Source organism: Mytilus edulis, chromosome 1, assembly GCF_963676685.1.
Source record: "Mytilus edulis chromosome 1, xbMytEdul2.2, whole genome shotgun sequence".
Classification (NCBI taxonomy): Eukaryota; Metazoa; Mollusca; class Bivalvia; order Mytilida; family Mytilidae; genus Mytilus; species Mytilus edulis.
The window spans coordinates 50,885,367-50,908,365 of NC_092344.1; the positions used below are offsets into that span (position 1 = coordinate 50,885,367).

At 31.3% G+C, this 22,999-nt stretch overlaps 1 protein-coding gene and 1 long non-coding RNA gene across 2 annotated transcripts; one reads left to right on the forward strand and one right to left on the reverse strand.

Annotated features, from left to right (window-relative positions):
• The first annotated feature begins 1,137 nt into the window (after positions 1–1,137).
• On the forward strand, positions 1,138–5,409 carry LOC139484697 (uncharacterized). Its single transcript, XR_011655139.1, has 3 exons — positions 1,138–1,282; positions 3,470–3,668; positions 5,023–5,409. It is a non-coding gene; the product is annotated as an uncharacterized lncRNA (long non-coding RNA).
• A 3,195-nt stretch (positions 5,410–8,604) lies between these two features.
• LOC139484703 (uncharacterized) lies at positions 8,605–12,655 on the reverse strand. The gene is made up of 4 exons (XM_071268579.1): positions 12,424–12,655; positions 11,660–11,747; positions 9,923–10,080; positions 8,605–9,467 (listed from the first exon to the last, which is right to left on the reverse strand). Exons 1-4 carry the CDS (start codon positions 12,473–12,475, stop codon positions 9,151–9,153), a joined length of 615 nt encoding a protein of 204 aa, XP_071124680.1. The 5' UTR covers positions 12,476–12,655; the 3' UTR covers positions 8,605–9,150.
• Between the last annotated feature and the right edge of the window lie 10,344 nt (positions 12,656–22,999).

Below are 22,999 nucleotides of genomic sequence, written 5' to 3' on the forward strand. Positions count from 1 at the left end.
ATGGCTGGATCCGCCCCTGCGATTTCAACTTCTACCAAAATTTAACTCTAAAATAAGAAGCGTATAACGAATATAAACATCCATCATGTGTGCAGATATGATTACGGTAATGGGTCCTGAGTGCACTTTGTATGTCCTGAGCGGTTGTTTAGACGTACCCGAAGAATAAATCATTTCCTGAACCTAAAATACATTTATCTGTAATTAAAGAAAATTCGCCTAAAACATTCTCTCATATAAAAATTCGCCTAAAACATTCTCTCATATATTTAAACAATTAATTGTAAAATAATTAATTCAACGTCGGACTTTCTGTCTGTTTACTAATACTTTTCTTGTTCAGTTTAGTTTATACCCATAATAGATGAACGGAAATAAGTACTTTTTTAAGGAAAATTTACAACTAGATGAACGGAATTAAGTACTTTTTAGGAAAATTTACAACTCAAATTTTCAAAAACAAAATTCTACACTTTTTACCTGGATGTTTTTCTCTGTCTCGAAGCCGCAACCTTTGACCCCGTATCAAACGTAGCGACCAACACCTCACATGACGTATTCTCGTTGTTGAGGTATTGACAATATACAATCACATTTGATCAATATACAGCAAGTAAGTAATTTGGTGTTGAATGCCAGTAGATCAGAATTTGTTAATTGAACTTTACCTGTTAAGGGGCACTAGCTGCCAAATTCATGTTCTTCATCGATTTTAATAAAATTCACATTAAACGTGTATAATTATAGTGTTGAATTGTTTATTAAAATGTTGCGCACAATCTTGGCTGATATGCATAAAACCATTATATTTCATGACACTGCATGAAAAAGAAATTGACTTATCGTATAATACCAGAACCAGAGACATATATATTGTATCTAATATCTCTGCCAGAACTAAAAAATAAACTACCGTAAGTCCACATAAGAGGGTATGGATGTGAATTAACAAAATAGAGAACAAAGGACAAAGAAAAAAAAGGAATAAAGAATAGTGAAAGAAAGAGAATAATGGAAAAAAGTGTAAGTTATTAAAAATATAACTAAAAAAAGAAGACAGAAAAAAAGACACCCCTCCGAGACGAGCCTTACATGCACTGTTATTATCCAAGGTTAATTTTACGGCGGCTCATTTTATTTTGGCTTAGAAATAAACATAATTGACAAGTTTCCTTCCCCTGCATTCTCGATCCCACATGTAAATAGCACGGTGATTTTCAAAAAGACATTTATACATCATTACAACACTTGCCGTCAGTATTTGAATATATTGATTAAGAAGGTATAGAAGATTAATGCACGCACACTATTATCCACCACTGGCCTAAATAGTTAGTCCGCAAACAACGAGGGTAATAAAAACCCAGCACTTTGAACACAGCCACCGGCATGGTGTGAATCTGAAAGCTTCCCACTATCCATTTCTACCCATTGAAAACTTTTGCCTTTCATTTATCAAAAATGAAATATGTTGATATTAATGGTATATAAGAATTATTGGGGAATTCAAACCATTCCTATTGTAAGTGATAAAACTAAATTTATATCAGGGTGATTGAAATGAGAAAAAAAAAGGGGGGATCAGGAGTTCAGGGCCCCCTGTTTGGGAAAAGAATTGGTTGATTATATATGGAATCACTGAGTCATGGCAGGAGCAGGCCCCTCTTAGGCAGTCGGTGGGCCCCACTTATGAAAAATTCTGGATCCACCACTGTGGTCAGGGTGGTCTTCAGTTGTATTATCTTTTTAAAAAAAAATTACACCTGTATAGTGTATATTCTTTAGTGTAAATCAAGGGAAAATACTGTGAACTATCTGTGCATTGGGGCTTATTAAAAGGTATTTCGGGGGGGAAGAAAGAAGGGAGGGTGAGTCCATGGGAGGTAATCCCCACCCCTTTCAATTTGAGAATATGCTATTATCTTGTAAACGGTCCAGATCCCCATCCCTAAACCATATATATTCTTGAATGGGACGATAAAACAAATCAAATGAAATTAAAAGGAGGTCTTTGGGGGTTTCACCACTCTGTTCAATTTGAGAATGTGCTATTAAACATTACATTATCACTGGACTAGTATATATTTGTTTAGGGGCCAGCTGAAGGACGCCTCCGGGTGCGGGAATTTCTCGCTACATTGAAGACCTGTTGGTGACCCTCTGCTGTTGTTTTTTTTTTTTTTTTTTTTGATCGGGTTGTTGTCTCTTTGACACATTCCCCATTTCCATTCTCAATTTTATATATTATCTTGTTAACGATCCACATCCCCACCCCTAAACCATATATATTCTTGTCGGGGACAATAAAATTAATAATGAAATAAAATAAAAGTGAAGTCCCACCCCCTCTAGTTTGAAAACTTGTAAACGGTCAAGATCCCCACCCCTAAACCATATTTATATATTCTTGTATAGAACAATAAAACAAATAAAAGGAAATATAGGGAGAGTCCATGGGGTTCACCCCCACCCCCACATGTTTGAGAAACTTTTAAATGGTTGAGATCCCCTGTCATCCAGTGGTTAGGTGAAAAAATTTCAGGATCCCTGATCCCCACCGTCAAACCATATATATTCTTGTATGAGACAATAAAACAAATCAAATGAATATAGGATCATCCCCTTTGTCTTGGGTTGGGAACCCCCCTTTTTAAAATGGCTGGATCCCCCCCGGCATACCATCTAGCTAGCTATAAAGGCTTTAAAAATATGAAATCAAACAAGGAAATTAACAGTGTAGGCAACTGTTTTGAATTTAAAAAAAAGTCTTTTACATATATAACAATGTTAAATTTTTTGTGCATTTATTTTTGCTTATTGTATTTTCAATAATGGACAAAATTGCATGATTGAATATTGTAATTTAAGAAAAATCAGCATACATGATATAAAATGGGAAGTGGAAACTGGGAATTTGACAAAGAGACAACAACCCAATCAAAAAGCAGACAACGGCCGAAGGTCACCTATGGGTCTTCAATGCAGTGAGAAAAATTCGGCACTGGTCTTCAGCTCATAAATATGTATCAGAAATGAAAACGAGATACAGCTTTCAGTTGTATTAAAGTAAAAACCTCACAATAAGTTCTGAATATCAGAATATACAGTATTGCAAGATTCTCTCAAAATGTACACATAGAGCTGAAAAACTGTCAGTGACTGTAAAATTAATCATGCTTACATTAAAGTCCATGGAGTCCATCTTAATATGCATACTCTCGTACAAAGGAATATAAGTATGCAATAGACATCAAGTTTTCAAAAATAAGAGTATCTATGCCATTAATTTACGACAAGATCTTAATCAAGTAATAATTTCGGTTTGTTTAAATATTTCGGAGGTTAGTATGACCTCCTCTTTGGTGATGATGTTTTCGTTTTAAAGTTGGGAAAATTGTTTGTACATGTACCAACAAAAATAAAAACACAAAGTCAATCTAGAATTATGTTTTTATCATTTTATGTTTAGGTTGTCAGCAAGATGAAAAGGACAAGTATGCAGTTCAAAATTCAAAATGTGGATAAGTTGAGGTTCTAGATCTTACCTTTGCAGATTTTCATATTTTGCATGAATGAAATCAAAGGTTATATGATGGACAGCAGAGAAAGAAAAAAACAACTTTTCAATTATCCTGCTCCTGGATAAATGTAAAACATCTTGTTTTTCGGTAAGTTTTATGCTCTGTCTTTCCTCTAAATTGTAAGTTTTTGGTGAGTGTTCACCATGAATTTCAGTAAGTAACTTGTGGATTTACATGTATATACTCAAAATTTAGTACTAATATTAATGGGATTTTAGCATGACATCCTGCCAAATGCTTGTTAATCATGTTTATGTTCCAGAACAAACAAGTATTTGGACTGTACGCATATGGTTTGCCCAATTTTAAGAAGTTGGTCAAGTTTATTACAAACAAATGTACAGTACAGATCAACATAACTGAAATCTTTAATAGATTAATACAAAAAGTTTAATTGCAGTTAAAATAAAAACACAGGTTTGGTCGAGCTGGTACCAGACAGTACAAATATACTTAAATGGTCTGACTGTACACATATGGTGGGACTGTAAGTTCTGGACCGTAAAAGTAACATCCGAATACTGATATGGTCTGGAACATTTATACACGTCTTAAAATTAATATCAAACACATTGGTGTTTGATAGAACTATAATGTTTTGGGATATCAAAATCAAAAATATCCCATTTTTACTTTTAATAAAGAAGAAGATTATTGATGTATGTTTAAATGTATATTAAAATGAGACAGCAAGCCAACAACACAAAAAATAAGGATAAAACATACATATTTTTTTTTGTATCAATGTTATAATTTCCAATATGTTCAAGGTATTTTTTCATTGAAATAAAACACAAATTAAAATCTGTCTGAACTTCAAAAGCTTAAAGAAATATTGTTTCTGTTGTCTGCATTTTGTATAATATATTGCAAATTCTTGTGAATAATGGAATGTTATTATAGTTGTCTAAAGTTTTAACATTGATCTTTATACTGTAAATTCATAAATTATTACGTGCATTTATTATTGCGATTCTGTCATTTTAGACTTAAATGCGATTTTAAATTTTACGATTTTGAGAAAAATCCTGTTTAATCCATATAAAATATTTCATAATGCGAGTTTAAATTATTGCGTTTACAACTCCGTTGCATTTTTCGCAATAAAAAAAAACTCGCATTAATTCCGCATTTACAGTATATATATATATTATGTATATAACTTGGGAAAATACCCAAATGTTATAAAGAAGAATAAATTAATTGATTGTTATATGGTATTAGAATAGGAAGATGTGGTATATTGCTAATTTGACAACCCTCCATCAGAGACCAAAGGATGTAGGCCGTTAGCAACTGATGACACTGGACAACCTTTAACAATCAGTAAAATCCATATCGCATAGCTATTTTTATTGAAAATCATATTATTGCTACATGTACATGTATGAAAACAATTTTGTATAATCCATTACTTTAGATTTTATTGGTTCTTTTTCAGAAGGATTGAAATTCACCACCTAGAATAAATGGAGAAAACATAGAAACAAGACCAGAATAAATTCAAAGACAAAAGTTGGATCAGTTATTATTTTCATCACTCAGTAATGATTTGAAGTTCTTTTAAATTCAAAAAAATATTGAAACCACAATAATGTCAAAGTTCTGTGCTGAATGTCCAAAAAGTGGACTATACCATCAAACAATGCTGGATGATAAGAAACTATTAATGTTTTGTGTTGAGGGATATTGTGAAAAAAATAGATTTACTTAAATAGCTACTAGTATGTTAAGCCTAACAATAGAGTTTTTATTGATTTCAAATGGCAAATAATTGTGTTTCAAGAAAGTATTCTATAATTCATGAATAAACATATATTGATACTTACATTATCCGCTTTGTTGTTTAAAAGTTTAGTTTTGAACAGTTAAAGAACAATATGCTAAATAAACATTTCCCAAGAAAAAAAGATATTCAATTAAAAAGATTCATCTTATAATAATTTACTACCAAATAGAAAACATTGTAACATACACATTACTGTTTATTTATATCTATATATTTACAATTAGAATCCCATAGGATTTTAATTTGTCCCATGGGATATTAAAAATCCCATGGGATAATAAAAATCCCATGGGATTTTTTTTGTCCCATGGGACAACAAATATCCCATGGGACTACAATAATCCCATGGGACAAAAAAAAATCCCATGGGATTTAACCAAAATCCCATGGGATAATGGTAAATCCCATGGGATTTTGCCCTGTCCCATGGGATATTGAAAATCCCATGTTTTTATAATTCAAATTGCAAAATAAATATGAAAGTAACTGTAGAAAACCAAAGAAATTATTGAATCCCATGTAATTCTGCACATTTTGGTTATATACATGATATTGTAGCTCTTGTTTGAGGCGGCGGCGGATTTGCAAATGAGTGTTTTGCAAATTAAAAGTGTCCAGTGTTTATTATAAAAAAGACCAAAACTCAAAAACTTAACTATAACCACTGAACCATGAAATTGAGGTCAAGGTCAGATGACACCTGCCAGCTAGACATGTACACCTTACAATCATTCCATACACCAAATATAATAGACCTATTGCATACAGTATAAGAAAAACAGACCAAAACACAAAAACTTAACTATAACCACTGAACCATGAAAATGAGGTCAAGGTCAGATGACACATGCCAGTTTGACGTGTACACCTTACAGTGCTTCCATACACCGAATATACTAGACCTATGCTTATAGTATCTGAGATATGGATTTGACCACCAAAACTTAACCTTGTTCACTGATCCATGAAATGAGGTCGAGGTCAAGTGAAAACTGTCTGTCAGGCAAGAGGACCTTGCATACTTATAATAAGGGAGAATTTAACATTACAAAAAATCTTAACTTTTTTTTCAAGTAGTCATTGAACCATGGAAATGAGGTCAAGGACATTGGACATGTGACTGACGGAAACTTCGTAACATGAGTCATCCATATACAAAGTATGAAGCATTCAGGACTTCCACCTTCTAAAATATAAAGCTTCTAAGAAGTTAGCTAACACCGCCGCCGCCGGATCACAATCCCTATGTCGAGCTTTCTGCGACAAAAGTCACAGGGTCGACAAAAATCAAGAAAACAATTTTATCATGATTCGAAACAAAACCTTCACCAAGACCGATTTAAAATAGTACAGTTTAAGAATTTAGTCGATATACATGCAGTTTATATGGGCCGGCAACTTTCTTGATTGAAAGTAGCAATGAAATCGAACTCCAATATAAACTGTTTGAAATTTCTGGTCAACAAAAATATGCATGTCATTGATTATGGTTCGATCTGCAACAAATTCAATTAAAATTAAAAAGCAGGAATTTCGGAAAAATAAAAATTTACAGCTGAAAAAAATAGTGCTTCGATCCTGTTATCCGTTTAGAACGGTTCTGAATATTATATTCTATTGACATTTATTAGATATGCCATAGTAATACCAAGAAAACAGGGTAAGCATTCATACCACATAGCCAATTAAAAAGTCCGAAAAAACAACATAAGAACCAAAAGGAATTAGACTTAAAGAAAAAAAGTCTACAAAGAAAACTAAAGCTAGATGAACCCCCTCTTCTTATGTATCGGATTGGTTGTTTGTTGTTTTCTGATATTTGGTCGTTGCTGTGATCTGTTGAAATTGTCTAATATTTTTGATAATTGCGGTTATATTCTTCGAGCACTATATACATTTTATCCTTCGACATAAATTGATAAATAATACATAAAACATTTGTACACTGTAGACATACATTTTCTGACCTGCAAAAAATGGCATATTTGAAACGAAAGCACTAAGCATTAAACATTTATTTACCGCTAATACAACTTGAAAACCGAAAATTGAAATATCACTAAATGGAACATATAAAATGAAATTTAAAACTAGAAAAATATGCAATACCATAAACCCTTTGAAAAGAGTGACCTCATTGACATTTTCCAGAATAAAAAAAACTGTTTAACTAGTGTAATCCGCCATGTTGCTTGTGTCATGTAAATAATGTCTGCTGAAAAGGTGATTTGGGCTGACAGCCATAAACAAACAAAATCTATGTACCCCTATCCCCCCCCCCCCCACCCACCCCACCCCACCCCACTCGAAATGTATTTGTATTTTCACATCATTATTATTTCTTGAAATTAAGTTGTATTTAACAAATTAGAATAAATTACCTCATCCTTTTAAAGATAAATTGTTGCTGTATTATATTATGTATATTATGAAAGCAAACAGTAATCAATCAGTTATTCATAAAACAGATTATTAATGATCATTATTTATGCAAAATGAAAAATCAAGCAAGTTATTGTCAAAGTAAGTAAAATTGCAAGTCACCTATTTTGGGATCACATTTCACTGCACGTTTTAAATGTATCTAAATATAGTTACACTGTAAAAGGAGTATTTTACACACAGTTGTTCTAAATTTTGTTTTCATTGCCAAATAAAATAATAAAATGGTTTAATACGAAAGCTTTAAACAAACGAAAACAAAAAGCATATTGAATAATCAATTATGTACTAAGATAGAATATACAGAATGTTATTCAAATAAAATAAAATGGTTTTGCTTCTAAATATTTGCGCTGAGCACGATGGTAAACGGCAAAATATTTTTACCGTGGCATCATTTTTACTGAAGATTTTGAAACATATCAACACAACATTCTGTTATTCTTTTCTTTAATAAGATTTTCAACATATAAAGTATGGGTACATATTTGAAATGTGCTTTGTTTTGCTTCGTTTAATCTGAAATCTTTTTAGATTTAGAGATATATATATAATTCTGTTATTTATAGAACGTACTTAGAAGCGACATATTAAGTACTGTATATTTAATGCTTTCATGGTTTGAAACAAATTATATATTTATATATTTTTAACTGTCACACGCAATGGATATACAGCTACATGGATATTACTATTGAATGCATATAATTTGGATTTTTTTGTTGTTGAATGAAAATGATTACTTTTTTTTATATAATTTTACATTCAACTGATTTATGTATATATGAAGAATAAAAACGGTGATCTTTATTGCGTAAAAAGAGAAATAAGGTTTCAAAAGGTCATCATGGCACAACACATTCAAGTAGAATGACAAGAAGAAGACAGACAAAACCTTACAAAAACAACACAAAACTGTCTACAAAACACAACAAAAAAAACTAGATTAAAAAATTCAAACCCCTCCAAAATAGGAGGGATAAAGAACTACTGTGATATGGTAAAGTTACCAGTTCTAGTCTATAAGTGAATGTTTATCCATTGTTGACTACTAACTATCATTGTATATGTTAACATATTTTGTTATATTACTAACACAACACATTCTTGTATTCAACTAAATATACATTTTCTATTCAAATAGAATAATGATAATAATGAAAACTTCTGGTATATCTTAATTCATATATCGTGCGACCAGCTCTCTTAAAGTTTATACTCGGTTTAAAAAAAAAAAGGTTTTAACAGGAAACAACAATTTGCCAAAAAAAAATGTCTCTCTTTAACAGTTTTTTAATGCTGTCATTGTTCTTATACATACACATGTATATTGTTTTATTATTGCTTCATGCCATGGTTGTCATAAGACATTTTAGATTCATACAAATTTGACAGCGGCTGCGCGGGAAGATCCTGTGCCAGTGCAGTATCGTTTGAAGGATAGGATTGTGTTGGATAACTGTTGATTGTATCCGGATATGGTGGTGATGTTGGGTAAGGTGGCGATGTTGGGTAAGGAGGCGGTGGTTGTTCTGGTGTCGAGTTGGTAGTATATTGCATGTTTTGTGGATAGTTTGTTGAATCTTTGATATTGTAGTCAATTCCAGTCTTGTATGACGAGTCGTGTGCTGAATATGGCGGTGGTGCGTATGTTTCTGAAAAATTGAAATGATCATATTTTATTTCAGGTATTAGAAGTTATTCATATATTTTTTTTCAATTCGGAATAAACTTGAGAATTAATTTGGTTATTTAGAATTTATAATACAAATATTTGATACCAAGAACCATTGATTTGTTTAACCAATTTTTATCCATTTACTTTTGGTTTGAATAACCGTTACTATTAAGTATCAGGACACACTAATGAATATCATTTTCAGAAAAAAAAACAATATTAACTGTCTCTTCTTCTATAGTGAGTTCAATCAATATATTGCGCGAGTCCTTCGGTCGGAGGAATTCACTTAATATCTTTGCCACTAAACATTTCTATACAATGTTGAGCATCATTTATGAGAAATTTCTCTTTAATTGATTCTGATTTAAACCTTTTTCTTTTATACATCTTATAATTCAATACCAAAAAATCATTTTTTTTTTAACTTACGTGGCACATTTGAAGACCAAGTGGTCATTTGCCCAGTATTTCTTGGTCGTTGATTTGTTTTGCAGCACGCCGCTCTAATGACGCAGAAAATTATAATTAACCCAACTATGCCAACGATTCCGCCGATCACAGCTCCAACTATAGTTCCAGTCGACGTCCTGTAAAAAATTGATAATCAGAAAAATCATTTTGAAAAATATTCTTGCTTCAAACCATGGTACTATGATGACAGTATCTTCAAGGTTACCAACTTGCCATCCGCCAAAAAATAAAACTCCTGGGAAATAATGTTTAAAAAAAAAGGCTTTTGAAAGCATTAATACAAACAGATCTTAAAGTTTAATTTGTTCTTTTATTCTGGGCATTGCACAAGATCGTATTTTCTTGTACAATTTATGACTTGCTACATAAATTCTCTGAATTGCAGCCGCCAATCATAGAATGCAGGAAGGACTGATGTATGATCATCAGATTATTATTTTCAATCAGTAACTCATATCATTCTTTAATTCTTTTTTGCCAATTAATCTTGTTATTCATTAGTGATTTTCCTGGACCGATTTTAATTGTTTGTTCTTTTGTGATTGTTTATTATTTAAGATTGTATGATTTGTTTTTTTTTAATGTTGGTTGACATGTGTCTTTGTGTTACCAGTAGATTGGCGTTAACCCACTTGTATGTTTACCCTTATAACAGACAAAACCTTCCAGAAGGGATTTGCAACCTTAGTTTTAGCCTAACTACATGCAATTTATAATATACTATCTTTTTTTTATGATATCAGTACTGAAGAATGGTTTATAACACTTATGTTGTGTTACGTAGTTTTTTTTTTTAATTTATTGAAATAGCATTAAATTTCATGTACAAGTATATATACATGTAACTTTAAATGTACTTTCTGGGTCAATGTCATAATTTTCTTTAAGCTTTAAAACTTCACATTGATTACATGAGTAAATATAATCGGAAACTTGAGTTTGTTTATCATGGAAATGTAAATAATTTAAGTTCAAATGCGACACTTGAAAGGAACCATCTTTTAAGTTTGGAAAGTTGGAAGTTAATGATTTATAAGTCATATTTCAGATGGTGATTAGACATACTAATTCGAGAGAAGTAATTTAACTAAAATCTCATAACTATGCCATATTAAAAAGAAACCATAAACTATAATAATATATCAAAATTCATATTTTAAACTTTGACATTAAACATCTATAGTTGGGGCCCGATTTGTTCGCCTTTCATCCAAATTCTAGAGCTTACATATTCAATTTTATATTATGATGAGATAGTCCTTAATAAACATGACGTGTATTTTTGAAATATTTCTCACTGAACATTACCAAAAACTACAATCTTAAAAGATAATGAACAGGTCTGTCACAAAAGTCAACGATTAATGATTATGATTCAAGATAAAATATTTGAATACGATTTTTCTATGAAAATCACCCAACAAGTTTTAAAAGCGCTGAAAATCCTTTTTTTTATGAGGATTCATCTGCTCTGTCTCCATTAATGTGCTTTACTGACTTTTTCTTCAAATCACTGATTTTTGTTTTGCAAGTTTTTGTTGTTAATACAAGGGGGTTGCATGACAAAAATAATGTCTCCTGTTGAGACATACATAACATTTAGAAAGATTCTCCACCTCTAATTGTCGTTTTAACCAATTGAAAAGCTGACATTTTAATATGATGTAAAAGCAAAAAATATGGTATTACAATTACCCGCTGCCATAGGAACTGTAGTAGTATCCCCCTCTATAATGATAACCACTCCGAAATCTTCCTCTGAATCGTCCACAGCATGATGACACTAAACAACGAAGAAATAAACTTATTACGGAAAATGGTTTTGGCTCAACAAATAAATACTAAATGGTGTTTCATTTAGCTAAAACATCCTGTCATTTGATTTTTTGTTTGAAGAGTATGTCCAAAATCTTTCTAAACACTTTTATTAAAGAGTAGTTGATTGTCGAAACACGCATCTGGTGCAGCAACATTGGTACCGTTTATGTTATAATCATTTACACACATGTTTATAGACAACTTATATTATAATGGTCGATGACCGTATGTTAACCCCTAGATATATTTTCTAGTTGGTATTGATATGATTTTTCATAGACTTAGATAAATAAATGCCAAAAACAGTTGAACTGCAATTAGGGAGCTTCCATTTGATTTTTATGGGGGAAGCTAGGATAAAAAAAAAGTCCTGCATTTTTTTTCAGTTTTAATCTCTTTCCTGCCTTTTTTATTTTTCATTTTATTCGGTCCTGACTTTTTTATTAGTTTATCCTGACTTTTTCCCCATAAAGTGTCGTTCTGCCTTTTTGTTTTGCCAAGTTGCGCATCTTGCCTTTTATTTTTACTCAAAAGCTCCCCGAGATGAAGAAAAAAAGCACGTAGAAATCTACTTGAAGTTAATCTTATTTCGTAATTTTTTATAAAGAAAAGAGAAGCATAATGATTCTTTAAATTCTTACCTGCAATAGCGAATAGAACACAGAAAATTAACAATTTCTTGTCCTTTTCCATTTTGAAAATATTTACAACCTGTTTGATATATTATATTTGTTGACTTATATGTGTCATATTTAACGAAAGTCATGCATGATCCTTTATTTCTACAGTGTGAGGTTAAAACTTTAAACACAATAAAATATTTTTTTATAGAGTTTAAATGCACCCGATATCCGAGACACGCGGAAGAAGGACATTATATAGAACTGTTACGAAACTGTAGAAATTTACGCCATGGGATGGTTACGTTAGGGCTATATAGTTACGTTATTATTAACATTTTCGTTTTGAACCGTTCGTCTGCTTCAATGAATAAAAATAAATCCATGTTGGTACACGTAGGAAGCGGGTCGTGAAATTCTCGGTCTCTAACCTCGGAAATGTTTTAAATATATCATATTCTACATTTTTTTGTAATTATACAAAAAGAATTAAAACGCTAAAGAATATAAATGTGTGATTATGTTTTAAGGTGTTCGTGGTCGCTTTCTTCCGGTTTACAAAAAACGCCCTAAAAATGCATGAAGTATTTTCCACTGGACATTATACAAACATCAAAATCCTTCTATCTGGTTAGATTTAACTTACAAAACAAAAAGGTCACCTTCATAGCAAAAAACTAATACACATGCAATTATAGATAAAGAAAAGATACACATTCAATTCCGGCAGCCAAAAGGTGTCAGACCACCAATTAAAAATCCCTATCTGTTCAACCAAATTTTGCAATTTTCACAGCTTTCTAAATATTTTACCTTAAGTTTAACTTCAAGGAAACCAGGTATATCCTGAATTGTACATGTATCACCTTCCTACATGCCAATTTTCAACCAATGTTTAAAGTCTTGTAACAAATTTCTAATTTTGAAAAGACAGGTACTACCAAAATAACTCCCGGTTTTCTGGAAATCTTAAATTAGTGTACTATGTAGCGCATTAATCCTGAATTTTTAATGCAAACTCATAGACAAGTGAATTTTGGCTCAAAATGGTCTAAATATATTTCCCTTTCACCAAAAGTTTCATTTCTGCAAATTTGTTTGTTAGTTTAAGTAAACAATGACATCAAAAGCACTATTTTGTGTCAAAGTAGGACTACTTTTACATACGTTCTAAATTGGAGGGAGTAATTGGTGGTCTGACACCTAAAGAGCCAAAAAAGTTGCTCAGAAATCTTTGCTTTGCTTTATTCTTAATCCTTAGTCAATTTGAAGTCAGAAACATCCTATCTGAGCATAATGTGACTTATATTACAAATTTCACAGCTCAATTTAAACTGACTGTAATGTATGACTTTGATAGAAAATACTTGAAAATTTCATTTTGGACTACAGGAACATAAACTTTCAATATCAAGATCAGTTTTGTTGATTTTTTTCTTGTTTGTTCTACTTCTTAAAAGACTTTCCACAATTTTTACAATGGGTTAAGTAAAAAATTCAAGGTATTGAAGAGTCAAGGAATATTGACCCCCCTTTTTTACACCTGGTGTAAGTAATGGGACTATTAAATGATCAAAAGTGCAGTCATGGTCATTTAACTGTTTTTATTTTCTATCAGTTGATACAACTTAAGGCATAAAACTTTCATTTGAGATAATAAATGGGATTTTTGTGAGTTTTTGCAATGTTTACATCAGGCTATGTTATCTGCCAAATACATGCTATGACGCAATGATATAAGGGATAAAAATCAAATAATTTCATTAAATCTTGATGACAAGAACTTTTTTTGGTGGTAAAATAACCATGTTTTAATGTTAATACCACAGAAACATCTTGCTGTGCATTTATAACAATTTGGGACATTTTTTTTATGTGAAAGCATATTGTGACTATTGTCAGGGTGGGAAAAGCTAAAAATAGCACAAATTCAGGTCTAAGGCTCTAAATTTGTAATATGTGACTTTTTGCCCCCAAAAAGATTGAAATGTGACTACTATCACTCCATATGATCAGTTAAGTACAAAAAATCAATTGTTTTCTGAATTTGGGGTTTCACCGCATTTCCCTTAAAGAGCCAAAAAAGTTGCTCAGAAATCTTTGCTTTGCTTTATTCTTAATCCTTAGTCAATTTGAAGTCAGAAACATCCTATCTGAGCATAATGTGACTTATATTACAAATTTCACAGCTCAATTTAAACTGACTGTAATGTATGACTTTGATAGAAAATACTTGAAAATTTCATTTTGGACTACAGGAACATAAACTTTCAATATCAAGATCAGTTTTGTTGATTTTTTTCTTGTTTGTTCTACTTCTTAAAAGACTTTCCACAATTTTTACAATGGGTTAAGTAAAAAATTCAAGGTATTGAAGAGTCAAGGAATATTGACCCCCCTTTTTTACACCTGGTGTAAGTAATGGGACTATTAAATGATCAAAAGTGCAGTCATGGTCATTTAACTGTTTTTATTTTCTATCAGTTGATACAACTTAAGGCATAAAACTTTCATTTGAGATAATAAATGGGATTTTTGTGAGTTTTTGCAATGTTTACATCAGGCTATGTTATCTGCCAAATACATGCTATGACGCAATGATATAAGGGATAAAAATCAAATAATTTCATTAAATCTTGATGACAAGAACTTTTTTTGGTGGTAAAATAACCATGTTTTAATGTTAATACCACAGAAACATCTTGCTGTGCATTTATAACAATTTGGGACATTTTTTTTATGTGAAAGCATATTGTGACTATTGTCAGGGTGGGAAAAGCTAAAAATAGCACAAATTCAGGTCTAAGGCTCTAAATTTGTAATATGTGACTTTTTGCCCCCAAAAAGATTGAAATGTGACTACTATCACTCCATATGATCAGTTAAGTACAAAAAATCAATTGTTTTCTGAATTTGGGGTTTCACCGCATTTCCCTTAAAGAGCCAAAAAAGTTGCTCAGAAATCTTTGCTTTGCTTTATTCTTAATCCTTAGTCAATTTGAAGTCAGAAACATCCTATCTGAGCATAATGTGACTTATATTACAAATTTCACAGCTCAATTTAAACTGACTGTAATGTATGACTTTGATAGAAAATACTTGAAAATTTCATTTTGGACTACAGGAACATAAACTTTCAATATCAAGATCAGTTTTGTTGATTTTTTTCTTGTTTGTTCTACTTCTTAAAAGACTTTCCACAATTTTTACAATGGGTTAAGTAAAAAATTCAAGGTATTGAAGAGTCAAGGAATATTGACCCCCCTTTTTTACACCTGGTGTAAGTAATGGGACTATTAAATGATCAAAAGTGCAGTCATGGTCATTTAACTGTTTTTATTTTCTATCAGTTGATACAACTTAAGGCATAAAACTTTCATTTGAGATAATAAATGGGATTTTTGTGAGTTTTTGCAATGTTTACATCAGGCTATGTTATCTGCCAAATACATGCTATGACGCAATGATATAAGGGATAAAAATCAAATAATTTCATTAAATCTTGATGACAAGAACTTTTTTTGGTGGTAAAATAACCATGTTTTAATGTTAATACCACAGAAACATCTTGCTGTGCATTTATAACAATTTGGGACATTTTTTTTATGTGAAAGCATATTGTGACTATTGTCAGGGTGGGAAAAGCTAAAAATAGCACAAATTCAGGTCTAAGGCTCTAAATTTGTAATATGTGACTTTTTGCCCCCAAAAAGATTGAAATGTGACTACTATCACTCCATATGATCAGTTAAGTACAAAAAATCAATTGTTTTCTGAATTTGGGGTTTCACCGCATTTCCCTTAAAGGTGTCAGACCACCAATTAAAAATCCCTATCTGTTCAACCAAATTTTGCAATTTTCACAGCTTGTTAAATATTTTACCTTAAGTTTAACTTCAAGGAAACCAGGTATATCCTGAATTGTACATGTATCACCTTCCTACATGCCAATTTTCAACCAATGTTTAAAGTCTTGTAACAAATTTCTAATTTTGAAAAGACAGGTACTACCAAAATAACTCCCGGTTTTCTGGAAATCTTAAATTAGTGTACTATGTAGCGCATTAATCCTGAATTTTTAATGCAAACTCATAGACAAGTGAATTTTGGCTCAAAATGGTCTAAATATATTTCCCTTTCACCAAAAGTTTCATTTCTGCAAATTTGTTTGTTAGTTTAAGTAAACAATGACATCAAAAGCACTATTTTGTGTCAAAGTAGGACTACTTTTACATACGTTCTAAATTGGAGGGAGTAATTGGTGGTCTGACACCTAAAGAGCCAAAAAAGTTGCTCAGAAATCTTTGCTTTGCTTTATTCTTAATCCTTAGTCAATTTGAAGTCAGAAACATCCTATCTGAGCATAATGTGACTTATATTACAAATTTCACAGCTCAATTTAAACTGACTGTAATGTATGACTTTGATAGAAAATACTTGAAAATTTCATTTTGGACTACAGGAACATAAACTTTCAATATCAAGATCAGTTTTGTTGATTTTTTTCTTGTTTGTTCTACTTCTTAAAAGACTTTCCACAATTTTTACAATGGGTTAAGTAAAAAATTCAAGGTATTGAAGAGTCAAGGAATATTGACCCCCCTTTTTTACACCTGGTGTAAGTAATGGGACTATTAAATGATCAAAAGTGCAGTCATGGTCATTTAACTGTTTTTATTTTCTATCAGTTGATACAACTTAAGGCATAAAACTTTCATTTGAGATAATAAATGGGATTTTTGTGAGTTTTTGCAATGTTTACATCAGGCTATGTTATCTGCCAAATACATGCTATGACGCAATGATATAAGGGATAAAAATCAAATAATTTCATTAAATCTTGATGACAAGAACTTTTTTTGGTGGTAAAATAACCATGTTTTAATGTTAATACCACAGAAACATCTTGCTGTGCATTTATAACAATTTGGGACATTTTTTTTATGTGAAAGCATATTGTGACTATTGTCAGGGTGGGAAAAGCTAAAAATAGCACAAATTCAGGTCTAAGGCTCTAAATTTGTAATATGTGACTTTTTGCCCCCAAAAAGATTGAAATGTGACTACTATCACTCCATATGATCAGTTAAGTACAAAAAATCAATTGTTTTCTGAATTTGGGGTTTCACCGCATTTCCCTTAAAGGTGTCAGACCACCAATTAAAAATCCCTATCTGTTCAACCAAATTTTGCAATTTTCACAGCTTGTTAAATATTTTACCTTAAGTTTAACTTCAAGGAAACCAGGTATATCCTGAATTGTACATGTATCACCTTCCTACATGCCAATTTTCAACCAATGTTTAAAGTCTTGTAACAAATTTCTAATTTTGAAAAGACAGGTACTACCAAAATAACTCCCGGTTTTCTGGAAATCTTAAATTAGTGTACTATGTAGCGCATTAATCCTGAATTTTTAATGCAAACTCATAGACAAGTGAATTTTGGCTCAAAATGGTCTAAATATATTTCCCTTTCACCAAAAGTTTCATTTCTGCAAATTTGTTTGTTAGTTTAAGTAAACAATGACATCAAAAGCACTATTTTGTGTCAAAGTAGGACTACTTTTACATACGTTCTAAATTGGAGGGAGTAATTGGTGGTCTGACACCTAAAGAGCCAAAAAAGTTGCTCAGAAATCTTTGCTTTGCTTTATTCTTAATCCTTAGTCAATTTGAAGTCAGAAACATCCTATCTGAGCATAATGTGACTTATATTACAAATTTCACAGCTCAATTTAAACTGACTGTAATGTATGACTTTGATAGAAAATACTTGAAAATTTCATTTTGGACTACAGGAACATAAACTTTCAATATCAAGATCAGTTTTGTTGATTTTTTTCTTGTTTGTTCTACTTCTTAAAAGACTTTCCACAATTTTTACAATGGGTTAAGTAAAAAATTCAAGGTATTGAAGAGTCAAGGAATATTGACCCCCCTTTTTTACACCTGGTGTAAGTAATGGGACTATTAAATGATCAAAAGTGCAGTCATGGTCATTTAACTGTTTTTATTTTCTATCAGTTGATACAACTTAAGGCATAAAACTTTCATTTGAGATAATAAATGGGATTTTTGTGAGTTTTTGCAATGTTTACATCAGGCTATGTTATCTGCCAAATACATGCTATGACGCAATGATATAAGGGATAAAAATCAAATAATTTCATTAAATCTTGATGACAAGAACTTTTTTTGGTGGTAAAATAACCATGTTTTAATGTTAATACCACAGAAACATCTTGCTGTGCATTTATAACAATTTGGGACATTTTTTTTATGTGAAAGCATATTGTGACTATTGTCAGGGTGGGAAAAGCTAAAAATAGCACAAATTCAGGTCTAAGGCTCTAAATTTGTAATATGTGACTTTTTGCCCCCAAAAAGATTGAAATGTGACTACTATCACTCCATATGATCAGTTAAGTACAAAAAATCAATTGTTTTCTGAATTTGGGGTTTCACCGCATTTCCCTTAAAGAGCCAAAAAAGTTGCTCAGAAATCTTTGCTTTGCTTTATTCTTAATCCTTAGTCAATTTGAAGTCAGAAACATCCTATCTGAGCATAATGTGACTTATATTACAAATTTCACAGCTCAATTTAAACTGACTGTAATGTATGACTTTGATAGAAAATACTTGAAAATTTCATTTTGGACTACAGGAACATAAACTTTCAATATCAAGATCAGTTTTGTTGATTTTTTTCTTGTTTGTTCTACTTCTTAAAAGACTTTCCACAATTTTTACAATGGGTTAAGTAAAAAATTCAAGGTATTGAAGAGTCAAGGAATATTGACCCCCCTTTTTTACACCTGGTGTAAGTAATGGGACTATTAAATGATCAAAAGTGCAGTCATGGTCATTTAACTGTTTTTATTTTCTATCAGTTGATACAACTTAAGGCATAAAACTTTCATTTGAGATAATAAATGGGATTTTTGTGAGTTTTTGCAATGTTTACATCAGGCTATGTTATCTGCCAAATACATGCTATGACGCAATGATATAAGGGATAAAAATCAAATAATTTCATTAAATCTTGATGACAAGAACTTTTTTTGGTGGTAAAATAACCATGTTTTAATGTTAATACCACAGAAACATCTTGCTGTGCATTTATAACAATTTGGGACATTTTTTTTATGTGAAAGCATATTGTGACTATTGTCAGGGTGGGAAAAGCTAAAAATAGCACAAATTCAGGTCTAAGGCTCTAAATTTGTAATATGTGACTTTTTGCCCCCAAAAAGATTGAAATGTGACTACTATCACTCCATATGATCAGTTAAGTACAAAAAATCAATTGTTTTCTGAATTTGGGGTTTCACCGCATTTCCCTTAAAGAGCCAAAAAAGTTGCTCAGAAATCTTTGCTTTGCTTTATTCTTAATCCTTAGTCAATTTGAAGTCAGAAACATCCTATCTGAGCATAATGTGACTTATATTACAAATTTCACAGCTCAATTTAAACTGACTGTAATGTATGACTTTGATAGAAAATACTTGAAAATTTCATTTTGGACTACAGGAACATAAACTTTCAATATCAAGATCAGTTTTGTTGATTTTTTTCTTGTTTGTTCTACTTCTTAAAAGACTTTCCACAATTTTTACAATGGGTTAAGTAAAAAATTCAAGGTATTGAAGAGTCAAGGAATATTGACCCCCCTTTTTTACACCTGGTGTAAGTAATGGGACTATTAAATGATCAAAAGTGCAGTCATGGTCATTTAACTGTTTTTATTTTCTATCAGTTGATACAACTTAAGGCATAAAACTTTCATTTGAGATAATAAATGGGATTTTTGTGAGTTTTTGCAATGTTTACATCAGGCTATGTTATCTGCCAAATACATGCTATGACGCAATGATATAAGGGATAAAAATCAAATAATTTCATTAAATCTTGATGACAAGAACTTTTTTTGGTGGTAAAATAACCATGTTTTAATGTTAATACCACAGAAACATCTTGCTGTGCATTTATAACAATTTGGGACATTTTTTTTATGTGAAAGCATATTGTGACTATTGTCAGGGTGGGAAAAGCTAAAAATAGCACAAATTCAGGTCTAAGGCTCTAAATTTGTAATATGTGACTTTTTGCCCCCAAAAAGATTGAAATGTGACTACTATCACTCCATATGATCAGTTAAGTACAAAAAATCAATTGTTTTCTGAATTTGGGGTTTCACCGCATTTCCCTTAAAGGTGTCAGACCACCAATTAAAAATCCCTATCTGTTCAACCAAATTTTGCAATTTTCACAGCTTGTTAAATATTTTACCTTAAGTTTAACTTCAAGGAAACCAGGTATATCCTGAATTGTACATGTATCACCTTCCTACATGCCAATTTTCAACCAATGTTTAAAGTCTTGTAACAAATTTCTAATTTTGAAAAGACAGGTACTACCAAAATAACTCCCGGTTTTCTGGAAATCTTAAATTAGTGTACTATGTAGCGCATTAATCCTGAATTTTTAATGCAAACTCATAGACAAGTGAATTTTGGCTCAAAATGGTCTAAATATATTTCCCTTTCACCAAAAGTTTCATTTCTGCAAATTTGTTTGTTAGTTTAAGTAAACAATGACATCAAAAGCACTATTTTGTGTCAAAGTAGGACTACTTTTACATACGTTCTAAATTGGAGGGAGTAATTGGTGGTCTGACACCTAAAGAGCCAAAAAAGTTGCTCAGAAATCTTTGCTTTGCTTTATTCTTAATCCTTAGTCAATTTGAAGTCAGAAACATCCTATCTGAGCATAATGTGACTTATATTACAAATTTCACAGCTCAATTTAAACTGACTGTAATGTATGACTTTGATAGAAAATACTTGAAAATTTCATTTTGGACTACAGGAACATAAACTTTCAATATCAAGATCAGTTTTGTTGATTTTTTTCTTGTTTGTTCTACTTCTTAAAAGACTTTCCACAATTTTTACAATGGGTTAAGTAAAAAATTCAAGGTATTGAAGAGTCAAGGAATATTGACCCCCCTTTTTTACACCTGGTGTAAGTAATGGGACTATTAAATGATCAAAAGTGCAGTCATGGTCATTTAACTGTTTTTATTTTCTATCAGTTGATACAACTTAAGGCATAAAACTTTCATTTGAGATAATAAATGGGATTTTTGTGAGTTTTTGCAATGTTTACATCAGGCTATGTTATCTGCCAAATACATGCTATGACGCAATGATATAAGGGATAAAAATCAAATAATTTCATTAAATCTTGATGACAAGAACTTTTTTTGGTGGTAAAATAACCATGTTTTAATGTTAATACCACAGAAACATCTTGCTGTGCATTTATAACAATTTGGGACATTTTTTTTATGTGAAAGCATATTGTGACTATTGTCAGGGTGGGAAAAGCTAAAAATAGCACAAATTCAGGTCTAAGGCTCTAAATTTGTAATATGTGACTTTTTGCCCCCAAAAAGATTGAAATGTGACTACTATCACTCCATATGATCAGTTAAGTACAAAAAATCAATTGTTTTCTGAATTTGGGGTTTCACCGCATTTCCCTTAAAGGTGTCAGACCACCAATTAAAAATCCCTATCTGTTCAACCAAATTTTGCAATTTTCACAGCTTGTTAAATATTTTACCTTAAGTTTAACTTCAAGGAAACCAGGTATATCCTGAATTGTACATGTATCACCTTCCTACATGCCAATTTTCAACCAATGTTTAAAGTCTTGTAACAAATTTCTAATTTTGAAAAGACAGGTACTACCAAAATAACTCCCGGTTTTCTGGAAATCTTAAATTAGTGTACTATGTAGCGCATTAATCCTGAATTTTTAATGCAAACTCATAGACAAGTGAATTTTGGCTCAAAATGGTCTAAATATATTTCCCTTTCACCAAAAGTTTCATTTCTGCAAATTTGTTTGTTAGTTTAAGTAAACAATGACATCAAAAGCACTATTTTGTGTCAAAGTAGGACTACTTTTACATACGTTCTAAATTGGAGGGAGTAATTGGTGGTCTGACACCTAAAGAGCCAAAAAAGTTGCTCAGAAATCTTTGCTTTGCTTTATTCTTAATCCTTAGTCAATTTGAAGTCAGAAACATCCTATCTGAGCATAATGTGACTTATATTACAAATTTCACAGCTCAATTTAAACTGACTGTAATGTATGACTTTGATAGAAAATACTTGAAAATTTCATTTTGGACTACAGGAACATAAACTTTCAATATCAAGATCAGTTTTGTTGATTTTTTTCTTGTTTGTTCTACTTCTTAAAAGACTTTCCACAATTTTTACAATGGGTTAAGTAAAAAATTCAAGGTATTGAAGAGTCAAGGAATATTGACCCCCCTTTTTTACACCTGGTGTAAGTAATGGGACTATTAAATGATCAAAAGTGCAGTCATGGTCATTTAACTGTTTTTATTTTCTATCAGTTGATACAACTTAAGGCATAAAACTTTCATTTGAGATAATAAATGGGATTTTTGTGAGTTTTTGCAATGTTTACATCAGGCTATGTTATCTGCCAAATACATGCTATGACGCAATGATATAAGGGATAAAAATCAAATAATTTCATTAAATCTTGATGACAAG